General features: G+C 26.7%; 1 protein-coding gene across 9 annotated transcripts in view; it reads left to right on the top strand.

The window, feature by feature from the left end:
• The window catches only part of LOC112595583 (protein alan shepard), a 117419-nt gene that overhangs the window by 59864 nt on the left and 36084 nt on the right, over nucleotides 1-21471 (top strand). For all 9 annotated transcript variants that reach the window (XM_025340840.1, XM_025340837.1, XM_025340839.1 and 6 more), the window contains one exon: nucleotides 10050-10328. In XM_025340840.1, coding sequence (XP_025196625.1) covers nucleotides 10050-10328 — 279 coding nt within the window. The remainder of the gene's footprint in view (nucleotides 1-10049; nucleotides 10329-21471) is intronic.

The following is a 21471-nucleotide window of genomic DNA, read 5'->3' as shown; positions in this document are numbered from 1 at the left end:
TATTATCTTTGTCGTATTCGTCGCCTATTTGGCACCAGCGCGATGACACGAACAACGAGTTATACAGTTCGAGACATTTATTTTTTCAATATCGTTTACTGTTAAATTCAACGCCACTATAATTTTATTAATATTATTGTGTGAAGTATATACTATATACATTATATCATGCATAACATTATAATAATATATTTAGTTTATTCTTAGTGAATGATATCGACCGAATTATACTAAAGAATATAAGCGTATAATATATACAACATTTATTGTTGTAAAAATATTAAATTTACCCTTCATGGATGGCTGTGAATATATTATTATTATTATAAACATCATCATTGTCCGTGTATCGATTATTCGATGAAATTCTGTAGTTGTCATTATGTTGTATTTATATAGGAAGCGCATAACAATGCCATTGATGTCGTCTCCTGCGCGCGCTTCGTATTCTCACAAAATGTTCTATCGATAAAATCGTACTACGATAAAATATGATGACATATCTCTCGCCGTGATTTTAAAATCTTGTAGTAAATTATAGACGTTATTTTGGCATTTGATTAAATATGCTATATTTCAATATATCGGAGTATAAAAATCATAATAATATTTAATATTAAGTGGCTGAGTTTTATTTATTTTCCTCTTGTCGAAATAATCCCGAAACGAAATTAAATATATTATTACGTAGGCGTATGCAGCTCAGTTGAAAATCAATTAGTTTTGTGAAGTTGTGTCGTACAAATTAATTACTTATTGTATAACAAAGCTTTTTTTTTTTAATAGATATTCCGTTTATTAACTTTAAATCTGTTAATATAGTTAGTCGCTATGGCAATATATTATAGTAAGTATTTATGTGGTAGGTTAAGTACTTTAGGCAGATCTTGTCCTAGTGATTTTCCACTACTTAACTCAAAATTGTGTATCAATGTCTTATAAACTGAATTTTTGCAAGGAAATAGTGTTATAGATATTTCGTGATGTGCAGAATAGAATTAGGCAGTAATCTACGCAAGACGGTTGGAACCAAAAACAACAATTTACACTTCTTCCTAAAATGTCCATATCACGTTAATTTCAGTTTTGATATTTACACTAGTCCATCGATTGGAATTTGTACTCTCATCATTAAAGAACGAAGTCAGATGTATATCTATAATTAAGGAAGCGCACGTTTTGTCCATATCAAAAATTAAGTTTATAGACTTTCTTTCTCAAAAAATATTAAAAATTTAAGATAGGACATTTATAATAGGTCTCTATAGAAGGTATATTATAACGAATATTGGAAATAAGTCTTACATAAATTATAGGACATGGTTTTTAAATCATTAAGTTATTAGAAAAAAATAATATTTAAAGTTAAAAAATCAACTCAATAAAAAAAGTTACAAACTAACTTTTTAATTATTTTATTTTACAAAAATTATAACTGAAATGCAAATAAAATTACAAATAGTTTATAATTAAAGAACTCTCCAATATATACTTAATTTATACTCATATTTATTAATTTTTTATTTTTAACATAATTCTTTATTCAAGAATCTGTTAAAAAAAAAAAAAAAAAAAAATGAACAATAAGCTTAATCGATAACATTAAACATATATATATATATTAAGTAGTATTTATTGAATAATATAAAATATTTTAATAGCTATTATAAGATTAATTTTGTAGAGTAAAATTACATTTTCTTTCCTTTAGAATTTATTGTTATTGGCACATTGATTGTTTAATTTTTTTATCAATAAAATAATGAATAAATATTGAATTGATTTCCAAGTTTTATATTGTCTTACTATTTAAAATTTACCGAAGAAATTAATATATATATATACAATGACCTAATGGGGCAGACATAGTTCTATAAAAAAAATACACTGGGAATCAAAATCCTATGACTCGTGTGGCTAACAACTTTCAGGGACCAAATATCATATTTAAATATTTTCCGAGGACGACATTTCTTTGATTAATACCAATGAGTAGTTTAATTTTTTTCATTTAATCCTCGTGTTGTATATAATATGCGTATTATGGTTTTCAAGGGTAGTCCAACGGTATCGTACATTATTACGCGTACGTTTGTTTAAATTGCCATTACGTGATGGTATATTATATAAAATTATATTATAATAACTTCAGACCTTACAATAATATAGTAGTAGTTACAGTATATCGTATATTATGATAATGTTTTTAGCCGCGTGTACTACGAAATCGGTTGCGACGGCACGGTAATGTTCGATATCGCATTTTACGTCCTAAATACGTTCTTATCTTGGGTCCGCCGTGTGTGTAATGTTAAAATGATGTTATATTAATGGTGTGTATAAATGTTCACGTCGTGTGTGTGTGTGTGTGTGTGTGTATGTGTGTACGAGACTGGTTGACAAAAAAAAAAAAGAATGATGGTTTGTATTACAGTGGCATTCTGGCCCTGTACGGGTTACGCCCTCGTCGATTTCGTTCTTATCAAAAAAAAAAAAAAAAAACATAACTCTAACAATGTATGTATAGTATATTATGTTCGTATAATAAAATTTTATTATAATCCTACCCGTCACCGGATAATACGGAATTGGTAGGTCCCTTTTAATCCTCATTGTGATTCCTTCAGTGAATTTCCGCTAACTCTACAAGAACGGTCGCGCGTTTTGATAGTCGTTAATTTTTTTTTCTTGTCGCCATCTTATTTATAATATAGTATTATTAAATTACATCCTTCAGACTGCAGCTACGTGACGACCCGTTCCTTCGGTGAGTTCTCTTTATTATCATATTATTATTATTATTATTACGAAGAAGTCGGTCTTTGAACGTATTATGAAGTAAAGGTTATTCCTGTATAGTGTATACTGTATACGTGCATTTTTTAATATTTTCGTTGAATATCTTTGCAGCAATAATACGATTTTATAATAAGTATAGTACGTGGATTATAAACACTCAGTGTATTTATTATAATACATATAATGGGTGTATAATATTATATTTCGCCGCGAGTCATTACGTAACCGTTTAATTTTCTGTTTCTATTATATTTTTCGTTGTTATTATCATTATTATTGTTATTTTTTTTTTTTTTGTTAACATAATGCTTATAATTTTTATTTCTTAAAGAAATTAAAATAACACCAATCGGCGATCGCTGAACACTACTATGGATTGTAACTGTTTGAATGAGTACTTATTTCACCAAAAATTCCGTGATTTAAGTCCATAGATATATTAGCTAGCCGAAGTATTACAATTGTAATCCCCAATAACTTACATTATCTACTTGGTTATGAACTATTGGGCTTGAATTAATTATTACAGTTATTTCTTTTTAGTTGTAAGAGCTGTTGGTACTCATAGTTGAATCTAATAAAATAACAGAATGATTTTTAACAAATTTTTACAAATTTAAAACCACTTACTATTTTTTTTCTGAGATATCTATTTTGTAGTTAAGGTTTTTTTTGTATAATATGATAAAATAATATTTTTTCGTATACCATCTTTATTTGTATGGCCCGTCATAATGATTTAAAATAAAATAAATTTATTGGATTAGAATAGTTTTATTTGTTATCACAGAACTTATAAGTTTGATAACATTCGGGTAGTTCGGTGGTTTTATGGGTCAATTTCAATAGTTTATCGTGATTCATAACATTTTAAACGTTTGTTCTTACGTACATGCTGTATAAAAAGATAAAATATCTTAAATCGTGTATGAAATGACACAAAATTATGTAAATGGTGTAATAAGAAACGGACTTTATATTATTGTTATCGTTATATATATTTTTTTATGATAAATATGTGTACAATTCGGTACATCACGGTTTATGATGAATCTTAATAATTATAAGTATAGCATGGTCAAATGGAAGGGGTGTTACTATACTCCTATATCTCCCCTTGATTACATGTCTGAAAAATATAATATTACGTATGTAAAAACAGAAAGGTGATCAGGCGTACTTTTTTTTTATATGACAGTACCTTTTTTATTTCATCGTTCTAGTGTCTAAAAATATGATAAGTACACAAAATTATACTTGTAAGTTTATTGAAAATATTACAGGCTATACAATTATTATTTTTTATAGTTTAGTTATTATTTTATATAATTTATGGTTTGAACTAATGCATTTAAGCATAACATATTGGTATACTGTACGTTTGTACACTTGTAAATACACAAGTACTACAAATATTTTCCTACCATTATATAGATAAATCGTTTATGGCAGAATTTTAAAAATTTAATTAGACATTTACTTTTTTTTAGATATTTGTATTTGTCATTAACGTATAGAAGGTAATATACCATCGAAATGTTGATCTCAATAATAACAGTAATTATAATATGCTGCAGCACGATGATACTACTCACCATTCGTATTTTTTTAAAGTACAAATCGTGAGTCATTGCTGTCATGCGCGCACCTATCGCCGTACCGCCCGTACCTGTGTGTACGTACGGTACATTCGAATGTGCAAAATATGTGTGCGCGCTTATTGTATCAATAATTATTGTACCTCACTATTAAAAATAATATACCGTTTATAGTTCTACTGCTACACCAGCGTTAACTGCATAAGTGCACATATGTACGGCGGAAGGGAATATCTCGTATGCGTGCGATATTATGTTTTATAACCGTTTATCTTTTTTTCCGCAGTCCGGAACTGCGTGTATTCGGTTGAACTTAGATTTATATTATATATTACATTATACTATGTACCTATCTATTAAACTTCTTATATTCATATAATATATCCGTCTGGCGATGATAGACGTCCCCGACTACCCACTATCCATATACGTATAACTTTTTGCGGTAAAATGTTCAACAGTGAGTACCTACATATTATAGTGTACATGCACGTGTATACAATTATATACGAAAAATAAAAGAAAAAGCAGATACCGTGATTTTTTATTTTCCTCTTTCTTGTTTATTCGTTTTCATCTAAAACTACATATGTTTAGGTACCGTACTGTTTTTTCATCGAGTGCATAATTTTTTATATTCAACAGCGAATATTGTACGTTAATGTAACTCATTATCAGTCTCGCTCTCCGTCCCCCTTAGTAAGTCGAAATAATAAGTGTTAATTATACTAATGAGAACCTAAAAGAAATTGTTATTTAACGGTGTTGGCTTGTATTACTTACTCCGTGTATAATGGTATACGGGTATCTGTAGCCATAGTCTAGTAAGTACCTATCATATTAACTTCATTATTTCCGTGCCCCGTTGAATTTATGGATTTAATAATTTAATAATTGTCTTGGGCGGAATAGAAATTAATTTATTCGTATTATTTATAATGCCGGAATCCTATGGAAAATGCCTGATTGTTTGCTCTACACTTTTGTCGGTACCTATACAATATTACCCATAATATGTGGGTGTATATTATACAGTCTATATATGCTAATTTTAAATGGCGCAGTTGTTCAAATATATTACAAGTAGATATACCATGCACAGAGTTTGAAACTAGAGTTTGTCAATTATCGTGGATAACGGTGTGTGTTTTCGAAAAAATAAAATATAAACGATTCTGTATTAGCAAGATTTGAAAATGCAATGAGCAAATTTACAGAGAAACGTTCAATGTACACAATTATTTTATTTTGTATCTATGTGCACTTTAATGTTTCAAGATTTCAATCGCGATTCAATTTCATTTTTTTTTTTTTAGACGCATAATTTTATTGTTCATGAAAAATGCTACCTAGTCGTATATTCGTATCTTTTCAAACATCGAAAACCAATTATTGTTATTTGTCTTAAACACAATATTATACTTATCTGTACACGGACAATAATGTAATATAAATGTAAAGCTTTGTGTATTAGATTATCATTAAAATAACACACAGTTAATCTTTGTTTGTACTTAAGTCAGTTTGTCATGATACTATGATAACGAAGTACAACCACTGTGACTATAATCTCGGTTCACCTATCTGTAGCCCTTTCTCAAGTGATATCCATAGCGATAACGTCGCGTGACATGGTCGTTGAAAGCCAAAGGATGTCATCAATGATTGCAAATATGTCAAATATGCTTCATGAGTTCTTTTGTGTTGATGACATAATATTGGATTTTGCATTATCATAATATTCTATAATAATAATAAATATATGGGTTCCTATATTAAATTATATGTACCTAAAGTAATACCACTGTGGTTAATAACAGTAAAAATTACAATCATGAAAAAAAAAAATGTATTTTAATATTCAGTGTCATTGGCTGTCAGTTTCCTACAAACGTCTTATATTCTTATTGATTTCAATTTTGCGTCGAAGTCAAGTTTAAAATATATTTTATGCTACATTACCCAACTACCTTTGAAAAAATAAACTTTTGGTGGTTAAGAATTAAAACGATTTCGCGATTGCATTGAAAGAGTTGTGACTTACGTGTTGCAAGTAATTGACTTTGAGAACTGAGTGTTCAAAGGAAGTTATTGTCACACGTTTGCTCCGAAACGGATATAAAACATTGTCTTATAAAATCTATTTATATATTTGTTGAAGTGCTAGTTGAGTTAACTATGTGTAGGGTGCTCTAGGAATGATCATCAGAGAGACGTTTGCTTGTTTCCTGTAAACGTCTAGAATTTCGGTTTAAAATATGTTTAAAACATTTCAGTATTTGCTCATGTACAATGTACATTTTACATAAACCATTTCTTCTGATCGTATCGTTTAGGAAAATATGTGATCAAAATATTTCCCTTCAGTTGAAAAAAAATATAATTGCCTAAAATATTACTCAGTAATTGTTTTAAAAAAAATTAATAATATATAATAATATAATATAAATTACATACGTACTTACTCACTATTAGATAGTTTTATACCAATTTCGTAAAAATATTTTCTCATACAAATAGTCATTGCTGGAAATTTTTTTTTAATTTAACATAAGTAGCTACAGAAATACCCATACATACCAGGTTACACCTTTTTTAATAATATTTAAATGCTAACTATGCGGATAATATATTATTTTGATGACATTTCATGACGTGTATCCTATGACCCATATTCGCACACATTATAGACATATGCGTATACTTGTGATATTGTTACCATAACCATAGAGCGTATTAACAAAAACCGAGCAAAAACAACTATCTACTATAAGTCCGTATATATATATATGTATATATAACTTCTAAAAACGCCACAATTGTCATTTCCATCATAATGACATGACATGGCGAATCCTACATTTGTCGTCCAAGTCATCCAATTAAAAAAAGTATAATTTAATTTATTTTTTGTTGTACATAAAACCCATAATATGTTAACTATATAACAGGTATAACCTAACCTATATACTAAAATGTAAATAGTGTCACGTTTGTCTCCGAACCTTCCAAAATAAATTTTATTTATATATGTTGATTACATATATAAAGTACATTATATAGTATTCATTTACATTATATACCTATTGTATTACTCGTGTATACGAGTATAAACAAAATTAATTATATTTTCAATCTCTTTATCAAACGGGTTTAAATTGTTATTTGTTTAATTTATTTTTGAAACTTGAGATTACATATGCCTTTTTCTGGATGAATAGTTACATAATAAATTATCTCACTATGATATACCTTAAATTCGATATTGAATTTGCAATTTAGACTTAAAACATCTCAAGTTATATTATTAGGTTTTAGTTTTTTAACGTCACTAATTTCATTTAAATTACAAGTTTTTAAATATTGGGTTTCAATTTTATTGAAAAATATTTTTTAATATGATCTATAACTTAATATGTTATTACGGTTAAATGTTTTTCATATATTATATTAAAAATAGTCTTATGGTTTTTTCGATAAAATTGTACTATAATGTTATCGTAACAGTAATGACTCATTGGCATTCTGGCAAATTTTATCCATCATTTGTATGACTTTATGTATCACAAATTCATAACTATTGTGATTAATTTAATTTGACTAATTTAAGATAGCATATTAGTCATAAGGATATTAAAATATTAAATAAATAACAACTGTTGTATTCCCATTTAATATTCTTATTTGTCTTAGAAAAACGATAAATTATAATATTTTGACATAATAGAAAGTAAAAAAAAAATGAAAATAAAAAAATAATTAAAAATGTATTTAAAGTTAGTAAAATTTAATGCTATGAATATGATATTTTATAAATACTATTATACATACTAAATTAAAAATTAGAATTATTTAGTATGATTACTATGGAGTTATGCATTGTCGTGTTGATATATTACTAAAAAATGATAAAATACAATTGATTTAAAAAAATAAATAATGTATAAAATATATGATTAATGTGTATATATATAATATATATATATTCTATTCTACGTTTCTAATTTATATAGTTAGTGGTTACTTAGGTTAGCATATATCATCAATTTACGTCATTATTTTAGCACACCGAAATATAAAATATTATAATAAAAATATTTTAAAAGCAAATTATTGAATTTTTGATATCATTATAAATATTATAGATAAGTGCTCTCTGTTGGTAGTAGAAATTTATCTTAAAAAATCATCTCAATAAAAAATAACTAATGCATACTAAAATTAATTTTTTTATTTATTTAATTTAATTTATCTTCTGTTATTACCCATTCGTTAAAAACACGTAATTATCATGGATATTTGAACGTTTTATAAATTCTATGTATAAATTTTATGAAAGTCAGATAATTAAATTTAATGTATGATAAAAAAAATATATATATTTTAATTTATTTATATTTAAATTCATATTTGTAGAATTAATAATTCGATTTCATTCAATTATTAAGATTATTAATAATATTTGTATAATTTTTTCGAACTCAAAAAAGCATAAAAACTTAAATTAATAAAATAACTTTTTATCTGAAGTTTATACTAATGTTATATCGAATAATATGTTACGAGCGCAAAAATAAATACTCTAAGCATTACAATTGATATAATTATATAAAATTTCTATTGCTTTATGAATTGTGCAAAAAATATAAATAAGAATATTATTTCTTTCATAAAATAATAATTAAATACTTTTAGTAAGTACCTATCTACTAGCTATGAAAACATTTTTTTTAAATTATGTAACAGTTATTACGAAACATTGTCCATAAAATACTTAAATAATAGTTATTATATACAAGCGAATATTCAAGGTATGTATGTATAAAAGACATTACATCGGAATTTTCAACACTTTTTCTTAGATACTTCCCAATTTAACATCCTGATTATGTCTATAAATAGGTTCAAATACTTTTCATTACGCACATGGGAGTATTAATCAAGCTGCGACTGTATCGTTTTTCATTTCAATTTCAAGTCATTATTATTGACTCAATTATAGAATAAATTAAACGTGACTGTTGTATGAACTGTAAATAAGAAAATACACTTTAGAAATACACAACGATCAGTCATTAAACGAACGGTTAGTTATTTATTGCATGTTATACATGTTCGAGTAATATTTATATATTGTTATTTGTAGTTTCGTGCGTCTGAAAATTGAAATAGCTATTTTGTGTTAAAAAAATTCGTGTGTATATAATAACAATTATGTGTGTTAACACAATCCTTTAATGTTATATTTTGGGTAAAAAAAGATATTTTTTCATACATTTCACTATCTCTCCCGGTAGTACAAAATAATATTTATTAATATATATATAATTTGTATATAAATTTGTGCGGGGAAATTTTCATGTCCGGAAATCGTTTGTATCCTAATGCCATCGACCTTGATCACAGGACGGAAGTATACACATAGTATATACCGTATGCGGTCGTATGTGTGGACTGTAATGTTTGCGTGGTTTATCACAAGAACAATATTCATTTGAATATATTTATAATGACTCTCTGTAATAACATATCATACTTTTGTATTTATACTTTCTCGAATGTTAAAAAAGACTCAAATTAATTGTATAATTTAAAAAAAATTATAAGTGCCTTATAATAATATTTTGGTCAAATTTTGTTTTACTTTTTTAGCGCGCGCAGTTGAGTTGCGGTTATAACACAGCTGGCAGTAACCAAGGTTTAACCAACACGACTTTTGGCGGAAAATCGGGCACGGTACCTGGCCATCACAGTGGCCCGCCCGGTATGACCGGCAACTATGCTAGTGGCGCCCCTACACAATACCATCACAGAGCGACGGCCGGCTGGAACTCGGCTCCCTTACCTGCCCAACAGTATCGATACGGAACCGGTCCAGTAACGCAGACCACCATGTCACCGTACACGTCTTACAATCCCAATCCGACAACTGTAAGTATTTTTTTGTTTTTTTTTTTCTAATTTTAAAAATTTTATCGAACACGAAAATTTTTATACAAACTCCGATAACTATATAATTATATATAGATAGATACTTAAAGAAAATAAATAGTATCACTAGGATATTTACAATTTTTTCAATACTACTATTATCCTCGTTTGATTTCGATAAAACACCCCCTTATTAAAATTCCTTTTCATTTTTAGGTTATATTATAGACCTCAGACTTTAGACAAATAACATACTTTCTTTATCATGAATATCATATCAAAGTTTAAAGTTGAACATTTTTTCAGTTTAGGTACTCATACACTATTCGTACTTTAAAAATTGTATTTTGTATACTTAGACTTTTAAGAATATCAGTTATTTAGTATATAATAATATATGTATAAAATGCCAACACGCCTAAATATTCGTTATATGCTTATTTAAAGAGTGATATAGAATTAAGTATAACTATTTCTGACATTAACACATGTTATTAGTTACCGCCTACTTCAGTTATAAATTAAAGTTATTAGTATCCAAGGACAAGTCCAGTGTTAATAAGTTGGAACTGAGCTTAAAATGCATTTTAAGAATATTCCGCGATTTGCGTGGGATTAAAAAAAAATGTTGAGGTTGGTTAGTATCAATGGCATTTTTATTTTTCGTTAGTTGTACTATAATAAATATTTCATATTTTGGTATATATTCGAATAACTGATATAAATATCATTTGAATACAAATCTAAAAATAAATAATACTAATTTTTAATATGCTGTTTCAATCACAATATTACATTGAATTATAAATGCAATCAAATGTTTTTTTCTTAAAAAGATACCATTAATAATTATATTCTGTATATTCACAAACACTGTTTAATGTGTTGTAATAAATAATTGCAGCATACTTGTCTTTCGTACGTAATTATATTTTATATTGACAGACAAATTTGCACAAAACCAAACAGTATTTGTTTATTATTATTATTATTATTATTCTATTTTATGTACAGTATGTTGAAGTATATGTCAGCACTCACCATAATATAATCACAAATATTTATAATCCATTTCTAATGTTTATTTTCCACTATCGCACCATCACATTGCAATAATTGCATAAAAAGATTATTGTATAGTTGAGTACCACATTTTTTTCTGAATATATATTTTTGTCTATACTCTAAAGTGCTGCGATAAGATAAACGATCACGAGTCTAGCAAGTCATACCCGAAACGAAAATGCACGTATAAGATGCATTGCAAAACTTTGTAGGACGGCGAGTAAAATTGTATTTCTCGAAAAGACCATATAATATTAGATTGTAAGCAGTGCGCCCGTACTATATTGTGTGCGCTAAAAAGTTATTCGAAACGCGAATTGAATTGTAACGATAAAACATAAAACCGTCGCCGCTTATGAAGATCTGAAATCGTCCATTAAAAGCAATCCTCACGTCCGATGTGTGTAAAAATTATTTTGCATATTCATTTGAATAATTTATTGTACAATTTACGATGTGCTGTCGCACCATTGCAGTGCCAAGACGATAGTATTATACTTTATATATTATGTAAGCATATACATATGCAATACGTATGTATAGCGTTGTATTCTTCTTTGTCGTTTTTCGACATTTATTCCGTGAGAGTATTTTTTTTCTTTACTCATTAAATATATGTTTTTATTTCTTGTAGACGAATTCACTTTCTTTGTCACAAATATATGGAGACGTATTTTACATTTTATATAACTTTGAACTAAAATCGTGAAATAACATTTATATCCTATGACCTATCTTATATACCATATGCATATAGCATATACCAATTTATGAGATAAATTTAGGGTCTTCGAAATTGTGTGTGATAGAAATAGTGGATTTTGTGTAAGAACCTGCATCATAATCTATTTATTTCGTCATACTAAATTTGGCAGACCCTGTTTTATTATATTATACGCGAGTGTGGTAGTAGTTTTTGAAACAAACAATAAATAAAATATTCACGATAAAATTATCAATTTTTGAGTTGTGTTTTCTAGTTGATGTATGTAACCTATCTTTTTAATTTCAACATACTGAAATTACACCGAACTGTAATGTCAACCGTGACACGGATTTAAAATGGCTTTTGTCCAAGCCTTTGTTAAAAAATTCGGCCTTGAGCTTTTTTCTCCCTCCACCACTCGATAGTGTCATTAAATAAAATGTGTAGGTCCGTTATCAACTACTACATAAAATGCAACTGCAATATAAGCTTTAATTGCATTTTCCTTCTATTTTGAATGAATTATAACTCAAGGCTGGCGGCTTTTATACATAACGCTCCTTCCTCTCCCAACTATATACTTTATAACCTCTATATTATTTTTCTCTAAACTTAATTTAAACATTTATTCATATTTGCTTTTTACACATAAAATTTACAACTTAAATTCGCACAACTATTTCGATGTACATTAGTTTAAGTTTCATGTTTTAGGTATACATATACTTTAAATATGCCAATATGCCATCGTATTTATAGTGTGTCAATTCATTTTTTCAAAATTTGAATAATTTATTAATCTATAAACACGAAAAAAAATTCAATTCTTGTTTGCAAATTACCAATAGAAATGCGCTTATGATTTTTAAGACTAATTTTTCTAACCTTCAAAAGCAATAAAACTGGTTAACTAGAACGTACTAGGATTTTCAACTCTCGCCTTTTCGCCTCTGTTAATTTTTACATTTTAATATTTTATTTACATTTACGGTATTAACACCACGTATTATATTCTTTCAGCAAACGATTAATTGTACAATTATTGCATAAACTGTATTACATCGATCTCTATAAACAATGAATTCTGTTTACTTAATATTGTTCTGTAATAATGTAATAAATAATTAGTAAATAATTTGTAAATAATTAGTTTTGACACATACTTTAATTTCGATTTTCCTGTTTTAATATGTTTAAAATGAGTGAGTACCTACGTAATATATATAGTATTAATTAGTAGGTAGTACTTATTAAAATATTATTCATATTAAATTGATATTATAAATTATATTTATTTTTATCAAATAGTTTCATTACACTTATATAATTGAAGTATGGTAATATTTTATACGAATAATAATAATAATAATGAGTAATATGTACTTGTATTATACATATATATTAAACTCAATAATTGCTAAATCCTCGAATTCATTTTCTGGAAAGCGATTTTATGTTGTCAAGTTATATATCTATATATATATATATATGTGTATGTTCCTGTTTTTCTTTGATTAATCCGTTATAGGCATTAGATACATTACTTCGAAACCAAAACGGGTAAAACTTTTCAAACTCATCTAATACCACAATATACAAAATTATTGTATCGTGAACCTCCGTCGCCGCCGATTTAGTTGTTAGAATTTCGGAGTGGAGCGCATTATGGGTACTTACATAATATAACAACACAGATGTCGAATATACGAACTGGGACAAGCCGCTAGTTAAAGCTAGTTTTGCACTTACATAAAAATAACCGTTGGTACCTATTTACAATATTATTAATATATGTCTCGGAAAGAGCGTTCATTTCGTTAGGATAACGATTTTATATTTTGAATATTATGTTCCGAAATTTCATCTAAAGTCTAATTAGCAAACGTCTAACCGAAATGATTAATATTATACATGATATATTTATACCTAACCCTCTGAAAACTTCTGAGTCTGTTCAAAAACTTATGAAGATTCGCGTTCAAACGCTTTAGTTTTCACGTCATACACATACCTACACAGTACACAAATGATTATTACATAAAGTTAGATATACATAATATATATTATATTTATGTTTTGCGATGAATTTGGTCGTACTCAATACTCGCGTGTCACAGTCGCCGCCTCGGTGTAGTCTTATAAATACTATTGCGAGCTCCGAAGGTGAACCTGTTTATTACGTAAATATGTATTTTAGATACACTATACTTATCGTATTCGCGTAATACTGTGTCAAACCGAAACACACGCTCAAGAGTCGTTCAGCATAGTTATATTATTATTTCGGTTACTGCAGCAAGTAGGCATGTCGATGAAATCTAAGTGCAAAAGGTGGCTCGCGAGTGCGCAGTGGAGGATAACATTTCACCTATGAAAAAAACACTACACACATGCGCGAGCGTGACTTTATTATACGAAATGTTTACGGGATATCAAATTTTTTTTTTGACCCTAGACTCTTCTATTGTATACGAATTTATATATTGGGTGATCATTTATACGGCCACACTATATTTCTAAAAAATTTACGTATTTAAAAAGATAATTATAGTTTTTTGGCATATAGAATATATAATACTCTATAATACTGTTGATTTTATAATATACTATATACTATATATAGTAGTTTAATATAGTTTAGAATTATTTCTAAATACACGTATTATACATATTTATATAAAATATTGTTTCTAATTTTTATTTTTTAAATTTTTCATACATTAGTCTAATCTTGTTTAAATTTTAAACTCCATAATCAGGAGCCAAATACTTTTTTTTTAATGTTTATACTTAATATTATATTGAATAAATAATTTTTCTTATTAATAATAGCATTTAAAGATTAAGTAGTTCAGTAGAGTAACGGACCAGAACTTTTATGAGGTATCTTTTTCCATTTTATTCTTGTTATGTAAGCATATTAACAAAAAAATGTTTAGTGTTAGATATTTACATTAAAATGTTTAAAAAAGTATTTTGTTGCTTCTGATCGTATAACTAAAAATATAAGTTGTTAAAAAAAAAAACCATTATAATTTCTTCAGTAACATATATAAAATGTGAAGTGTTATAATTTATAAATAATTCATTGTACTTCAATAAAAAAACTTTTTTCAAATATAAAACTAATTCCTTAGTAAAGTAATGTATAGATTCATATAAACTATACACCCTGTAGAAGGTACATATCGTGCGCAGTGACCGGTCTATGTTTTTTCCCCAATTTTTCGTGTATATGTAAGTCTTCTTTGTGCTTTGCTCGCGCATGCTTAAGTATACGCAGTGAATACGATTCGTGTCTATAGGTAATCTCCCATTTAAGATTTTAAGTCGCAACCTTCTCAGAACGCGGTACGATTACGACGAACGTTCATCGCCTACCCTAATAATGTCACGTCACTTTTTTTTTATCCACCGTAGCCGGATAAACGCCGCATAATGTCAAAAGAATATTTTATCATACGCGACAAATATTAAAATCATATCATAATAGTGTATAAGATTAAGTATACTTTCCTTCGTAGAAAGCTATGTAGGTACAAGTAATATATACCAAAATATATTACCTATATTGTTAATTTTCATTAATAATCTCACGTATGTGACACCGGTGATGGCGGTGGTGGTGGTGGTGATGACATGTTAATTATTATTATAATCTTACTTAAGATACTTCTTTAAGTTTAGAGGTGTACTCACCAAGTATATAAATTTTAAGTTCAAGTTTTTAACTGAATTTTAATATCAATTAGGTATTTTATCATGATATGCTGATAAAAGATTAAATGTACTGAAGAATACTGAAGATTATTTATTATTACGATTGTACATTATTACTATTATTATTTTTCATTAAGTTTTAATTATAAATTAATTATTGAGTAAGATAGCAGTATTGCTTATCATTTATACCATCAACCGTTAAAATATGTAGTAGAAAAATTATCATTGTAATTATTTGAATTATTTAAAAAAATATTTTAACGAGTCTTTATACATATTATTTTAGTTGATTTTGAATCATTTTTACTTCATGTTAATTAGCTCTATAAACCTAATTGAAATAATATAATTAACTGCTCAAATCGTCAAAAGTCTACAAAGTTTTGCTTTTGCCCGTCAATCTATTCAACATAAATTTTAGTCATTACCATGGCATTCAACCTTCAGCGGATTGGGTTGCGTTACTAAATTAAACCCATATTATAAGTTACTTTAGTCACTCATTCATTCGAAATCCCACGAGTATGGTTTTTATTTATTTATTTATTATTATTATTATTATTATTATTATTATTAGGATTGACTACATTCGCTACATAAAACATATAATACATTATTATGTTTAAAGATTACTCAGTTTACACAAATACGCGTCAGTTGCCATTATAGTTTGTTTTTTCTTTGTTTAATTTGGCATAAACTGTGATGGATTAAGACTCGTTGTATATGTGCCTATAAAGTATATTTATCTACTATGCTTTTTGAATATCGAATCACTTATCGTTATCGACACATCCTTACTTATCTAATTAAACGAGTTAATTAATTAATAAGTTACTTATGAAGTTTACGTAGGGTTTACATAAATAGGTTCTAAATTGAATGAAATATTGTTCAATATTTTATTTTAAAATTAATTATCTTTCTTCGTGTTTAAAAACAAAGCACAATAATATTATAGTTAAAACTTGCTTAATTATCTCAACTATACATAAATTATTATATTACCGAAATATGTAATATACTTTTGCCTTGTATTTAACATTTAAATGTATAAGCGCGTTTGATTTAGTGTTATAAGTTACAATAATATTTTCAATCAAACTATATTTTAATAGAACACTAAATAATACATGTGGAATATGGAAATTACATACACAATATAATTTGTATATAAAAACTTTTGTAATGTGTTTTATGAATATTTTGTGAAGTGTAGATTGATTTTTAAAAATGTATCAATTTAACACGAGTTTGCCCAAGATATGCGCTGTCCTACAATTTTGACACCGGATAAAAACATAAACGGTTTTTGGACGTTAGCCACGAAAATTCGCAATAAAAATAGACCAACGCATGTACTATACACACATGGCCCTCGACAATTGCACTCTTCGTGGTTATATGCGATTTTGGCACTTCCAAACGATAATCATTATACAGAGTGATTACACTTTCATGGCCAAAAATGAGTCTTGCGTACTGAGTTAAGCTAATTATAAACCTTTAAATAACACCTTAGACTAGCGGGTTAAAATACCTGAAACTTATACGTACATTTTCCATGGTCATATTGATGCAAAAATGCATTACATATTATGTTTACCTTTAAGTACTCTCTTTAATGTTAGGTACTGTGTAGGTAATATTTTAAATTTGATTTAAATAGTTTCTTATGTGGATAAATATATATATTGAGTTCTGAAAAAGAAGTGCAATCAAATGATAATCAATAAAAATTAAAAACTATTTGCAATGCATATTCTTACAATTATTTGTATGTGCGATGTTAAATTATATATTATATTAGCCGTGATAGGTATATAGAATTACGTTGTAATCAGGGCATATGCGAGAGAGTAAAATATACATTTTACGCTGATGTTTAATTTGACGGAAAGATTGTAATATTCTAATTATATTATAACTATTATAAGCGTGATAATTTAAATTTGGTTAAAGTTTAAAACAACAAACATGTATCGCTTATAATTTATGAGCACTGCGAATATAAATGGATTTAAGGTCTTCGATTTAAATATCAGAAATTTACTTACATATATACCTATTGTATCATACTCAATATAATTTTTACAATTTTCCAAGTCATTTTTAATTTTTTAACTTAATTTATTAGTTATTTTTTCTAATCATCTCAAGAACTTAATGGGCTATTGAAATAACTAAGCTTTTTAAGATGACTTGAAAATTATCTATCAAATTTTTATTAAAAATGTTTTTTTAATATTTAATATTCTTAATATAATAGTTTTAAATGGGTTTTTATACATATACTTACATGGTTTTAATTAAAAATAAACTAATAATAAATAAATGAATAAAATACTATAAGTCTATAACTTTTGTTATGTTCCTTAATAAAATAATATTATACATTTTCCAAAATACTTTTTTTACGATCCGTCTACTAATTAAAAAAGTAGATTGACTTAATATTTTTTCCATAATAATTATAAACTTGTTAAATGTATTATTTATATGAACTTCTAGCTTAACGATATTGTGTTTTATTAACTTAACTAGACTTAGTTATTTTAATTAACTTGCCTCTCTTTTGATTCTGTAGAACTACGATATTGTCTATGTGTCTATTAACATTACTAAACCGAATTAATATTCGATATTTTTATGTGTGAATTCATCAAAAAAGTGGCAATGGATATTGAATCTATATTAAGCAATAACTTCGGTAAACATTATATTATATTATAAACTAACTGATATTGACATGTGCAAAATATATCATAAAAATTATTTGCGTATCTCACAAGTAATGTGATCTGCAAACATTTGATGTGTGCTTACTTATACCAGCTACAATAAATATTTTATGTATACGATGACATTCAGCGAGAAATCTATCCTTTAAATCGAGATATGATATATATATATAAATATATTGTGTAGAGTATTATAATAATAAAAACATTAAATATGTAATACGTAAAATCGCCAAAAGAGTAGACCAATATATTTTTTGCTATCGAGACGCAATATTTTTGACCTCATTCCGCGTCCAATAGGTGCACGGGTGATAATATTATATACGTTTTGTGTAATCTGTATTTTCGATACATTCTTTCGATAGACAACAGCCATTATGTATATTTTGTAGATATATACTTACTCGCAATGCTGTCGCCGTAGTGCAGCAATATAGTATTGATATAATCATATTTTTTTCGCGTTCGACACGGTGGGAGAAGAGTCACTGGTTTATCCCTCCCCCACTTTCCAGTTAAACACCCGAGCCGAGTTTTATATCTTAATAGTTAAAATTGCATTACAATTTTTTGTTATCTTTATCATTGCTGAAATTGTATAAAATTACATTCCTCTTTTGAAAAATCCTAAACACGCCGCCACAGATTCTATGTACGCTAAAAAATAGTTTTGATCGCCGCACGTGTATGTCGTTTTTGTGCCACTCACTGAAGTACTACTTACATATAAAAATCATACCATTATGATAAATCATGTTAATATTTTTTTTTTCGGACAGTACGAAAATTATGTACAAAAATATATTGTTTGTGGCCCACCACCGCCGCCGTCACAAGTAACGCATATGAATATTATACCTATATGTGTTTATATATTTATATATATAGTCACTGGACTAAATTTTGTTCGCGAATTTCACTACGATTCTAGTAGTTTATACAGGATATAACAAAAATTTAAATACAGTAATTTTAGTACCTATATCCAACTATTAATTTAATTGAATAATGTGGTATAACTTATATTTTGAATTTTGATTAAAAAATAAAAAATCTTGGTATATAGTAATTAGTAGGTTTATCAAAGTTAGTTAAATAATTAATTAGTTATTTCTGTTAAATTCTGTAATATACATATAAATATAGGTACACAGAGTGATTCAGCAAGTATCTTCATACTACTTTTTTCTTTCATTTAGTTATATATATATTTAAATTGTGATTTGGAATTTTGAAGTTCTAGACTATATTTTCAAAAACTTAAATTTATGTACTGTTTAATGTTTAAGTTGAGATAGTATAATATTTACAAAGTGTATGGATAATGGGTTTACATCAAATATAAATTACTTAAAATATTTAACTTAGTACGTATTATACTCGAACAGATTTTAAAAGCTATAAAATTACAACAAACTTTAACTGATAACTAAAATTTTCTAGTCATCAATACCTATTTACATATATTAATTATTATTTTAAATCTGATAGACTAGTACTTATTACTTAGGTAGTACTTAAATAAATAATTAGAAACTACTCGTCAAAATTTCATTTTTTATGCATCAACATTTTAAAAATATAATTTTCTTATTAATTTATAATAAACTGGTGATTATCATTTAAAAAACAAGTTTTCATTGCTACTAAATAGTAAATACTCCTTAAGTTGTATAAAAAATAATTTGTAAATATAAAGTGGTTCTCAAGAACACTTAATAATTAAAAAAATAAGAAATCGAATACATTTTTTATTAAAAGACAATTTGGAAGTAAATACGATTGATGTAAGTTTATAAAATATTTCGATTATTAGTATTATGCAATATAATATACGTACTATCGTTTTCACTTCTACACCTTTATAGATCAGCATACGGCTATATACATTGAAGCCCTTCTACTCGCGTGTCTATAAAATGAGCAGATGTGAGCAAAATGTAACATCAATCATTGTGTTTTTTTTTTTTTGTTTTTTTGTATTTACTAGTTTTTACTGTGATGTAATACAACGGAGTATTACAATGGAAAATTTGCTATTTCAAATCTTAATTTATTATAATGTCTACGTTAATATGTTAAATTATCACAGACATGGTAACACAAGCTATTGTAGATGGGTCTAGTGTAGATGAAAATATGTAATATAAAGGATCGTATCTAAATGAATATTCAACCATAGTATGTACCTAGCTGTTGTTTATATCAGATGAGCTTATCAGTCAATCCGTTCGCATTGGAATAAATTCCAATTTTGTGTCTGTTTTGCGAATTATCTCGTTCGTTTTATATTATTACATGCATACAAACATTAATTATTAATAGTTTATTTAAAAAACTATTATTTGACATAAGTTTCATTTGTTTCTAACATTTAAAAAATTAATAAATAGTTTTTGCTGTTTTTATGTTTATTATTTTTTAAGTTGTTTACTTTTCAATGATAATTAACATATTTAATTTAATACTTCAAAGCAAAACATTTTCCAAAATATCTTGATATATTTTTTTGTACAAATAGTAACACTAGTAATATACTAGTATAGAGTTGTATGTGTTTTAAGTTTAAATTAGCTAGGCGGAATGGAATAGTAGTATCACGAAAAATGTTTGTCCACTTCTTCACTCACCTGAACTTAGAAAATTATAACTGATTAAGAATTCATCCAATTTTAGATTCTTTTTTATCAAAATTATGTAGATAATATTTTGATGAGGAATATAAAATCAAAAATATATTTCATCATTTAAAATGTAAAAAAAAATTATAACGATTACAATCGTTTAACATAATATATGTAATGATTAATAATATAATGAGTTCTTTACGCTAAATTAATCATGATGAGCTTATAACATATCTACTCGTATTAAAGTATTGTCATCGTTCTTGTTGAAAATGTGA

The sequence above is a fragment of the Melanaphis sacchari genome, unplaced genomic scaffold, assembly GCF_002803265.2.
Source record: "Melanaphis sacchari strain LSU unplaced genomic scaffold, SCAv2.0 Contig28_pilon_pilon, whole genome shotgun sequence".
Taxonomy (NCBI): Eukaryota; Metazoa; Arthropoda; class Insecta; order Hemiptera; family Aphididae; genus Melanaphis; species Melanaphis sacchari.
Note: the sequence above shows the minus strand (reverse complement) of the source record. Positions and strands in the feature narration are given on the sequence as shown.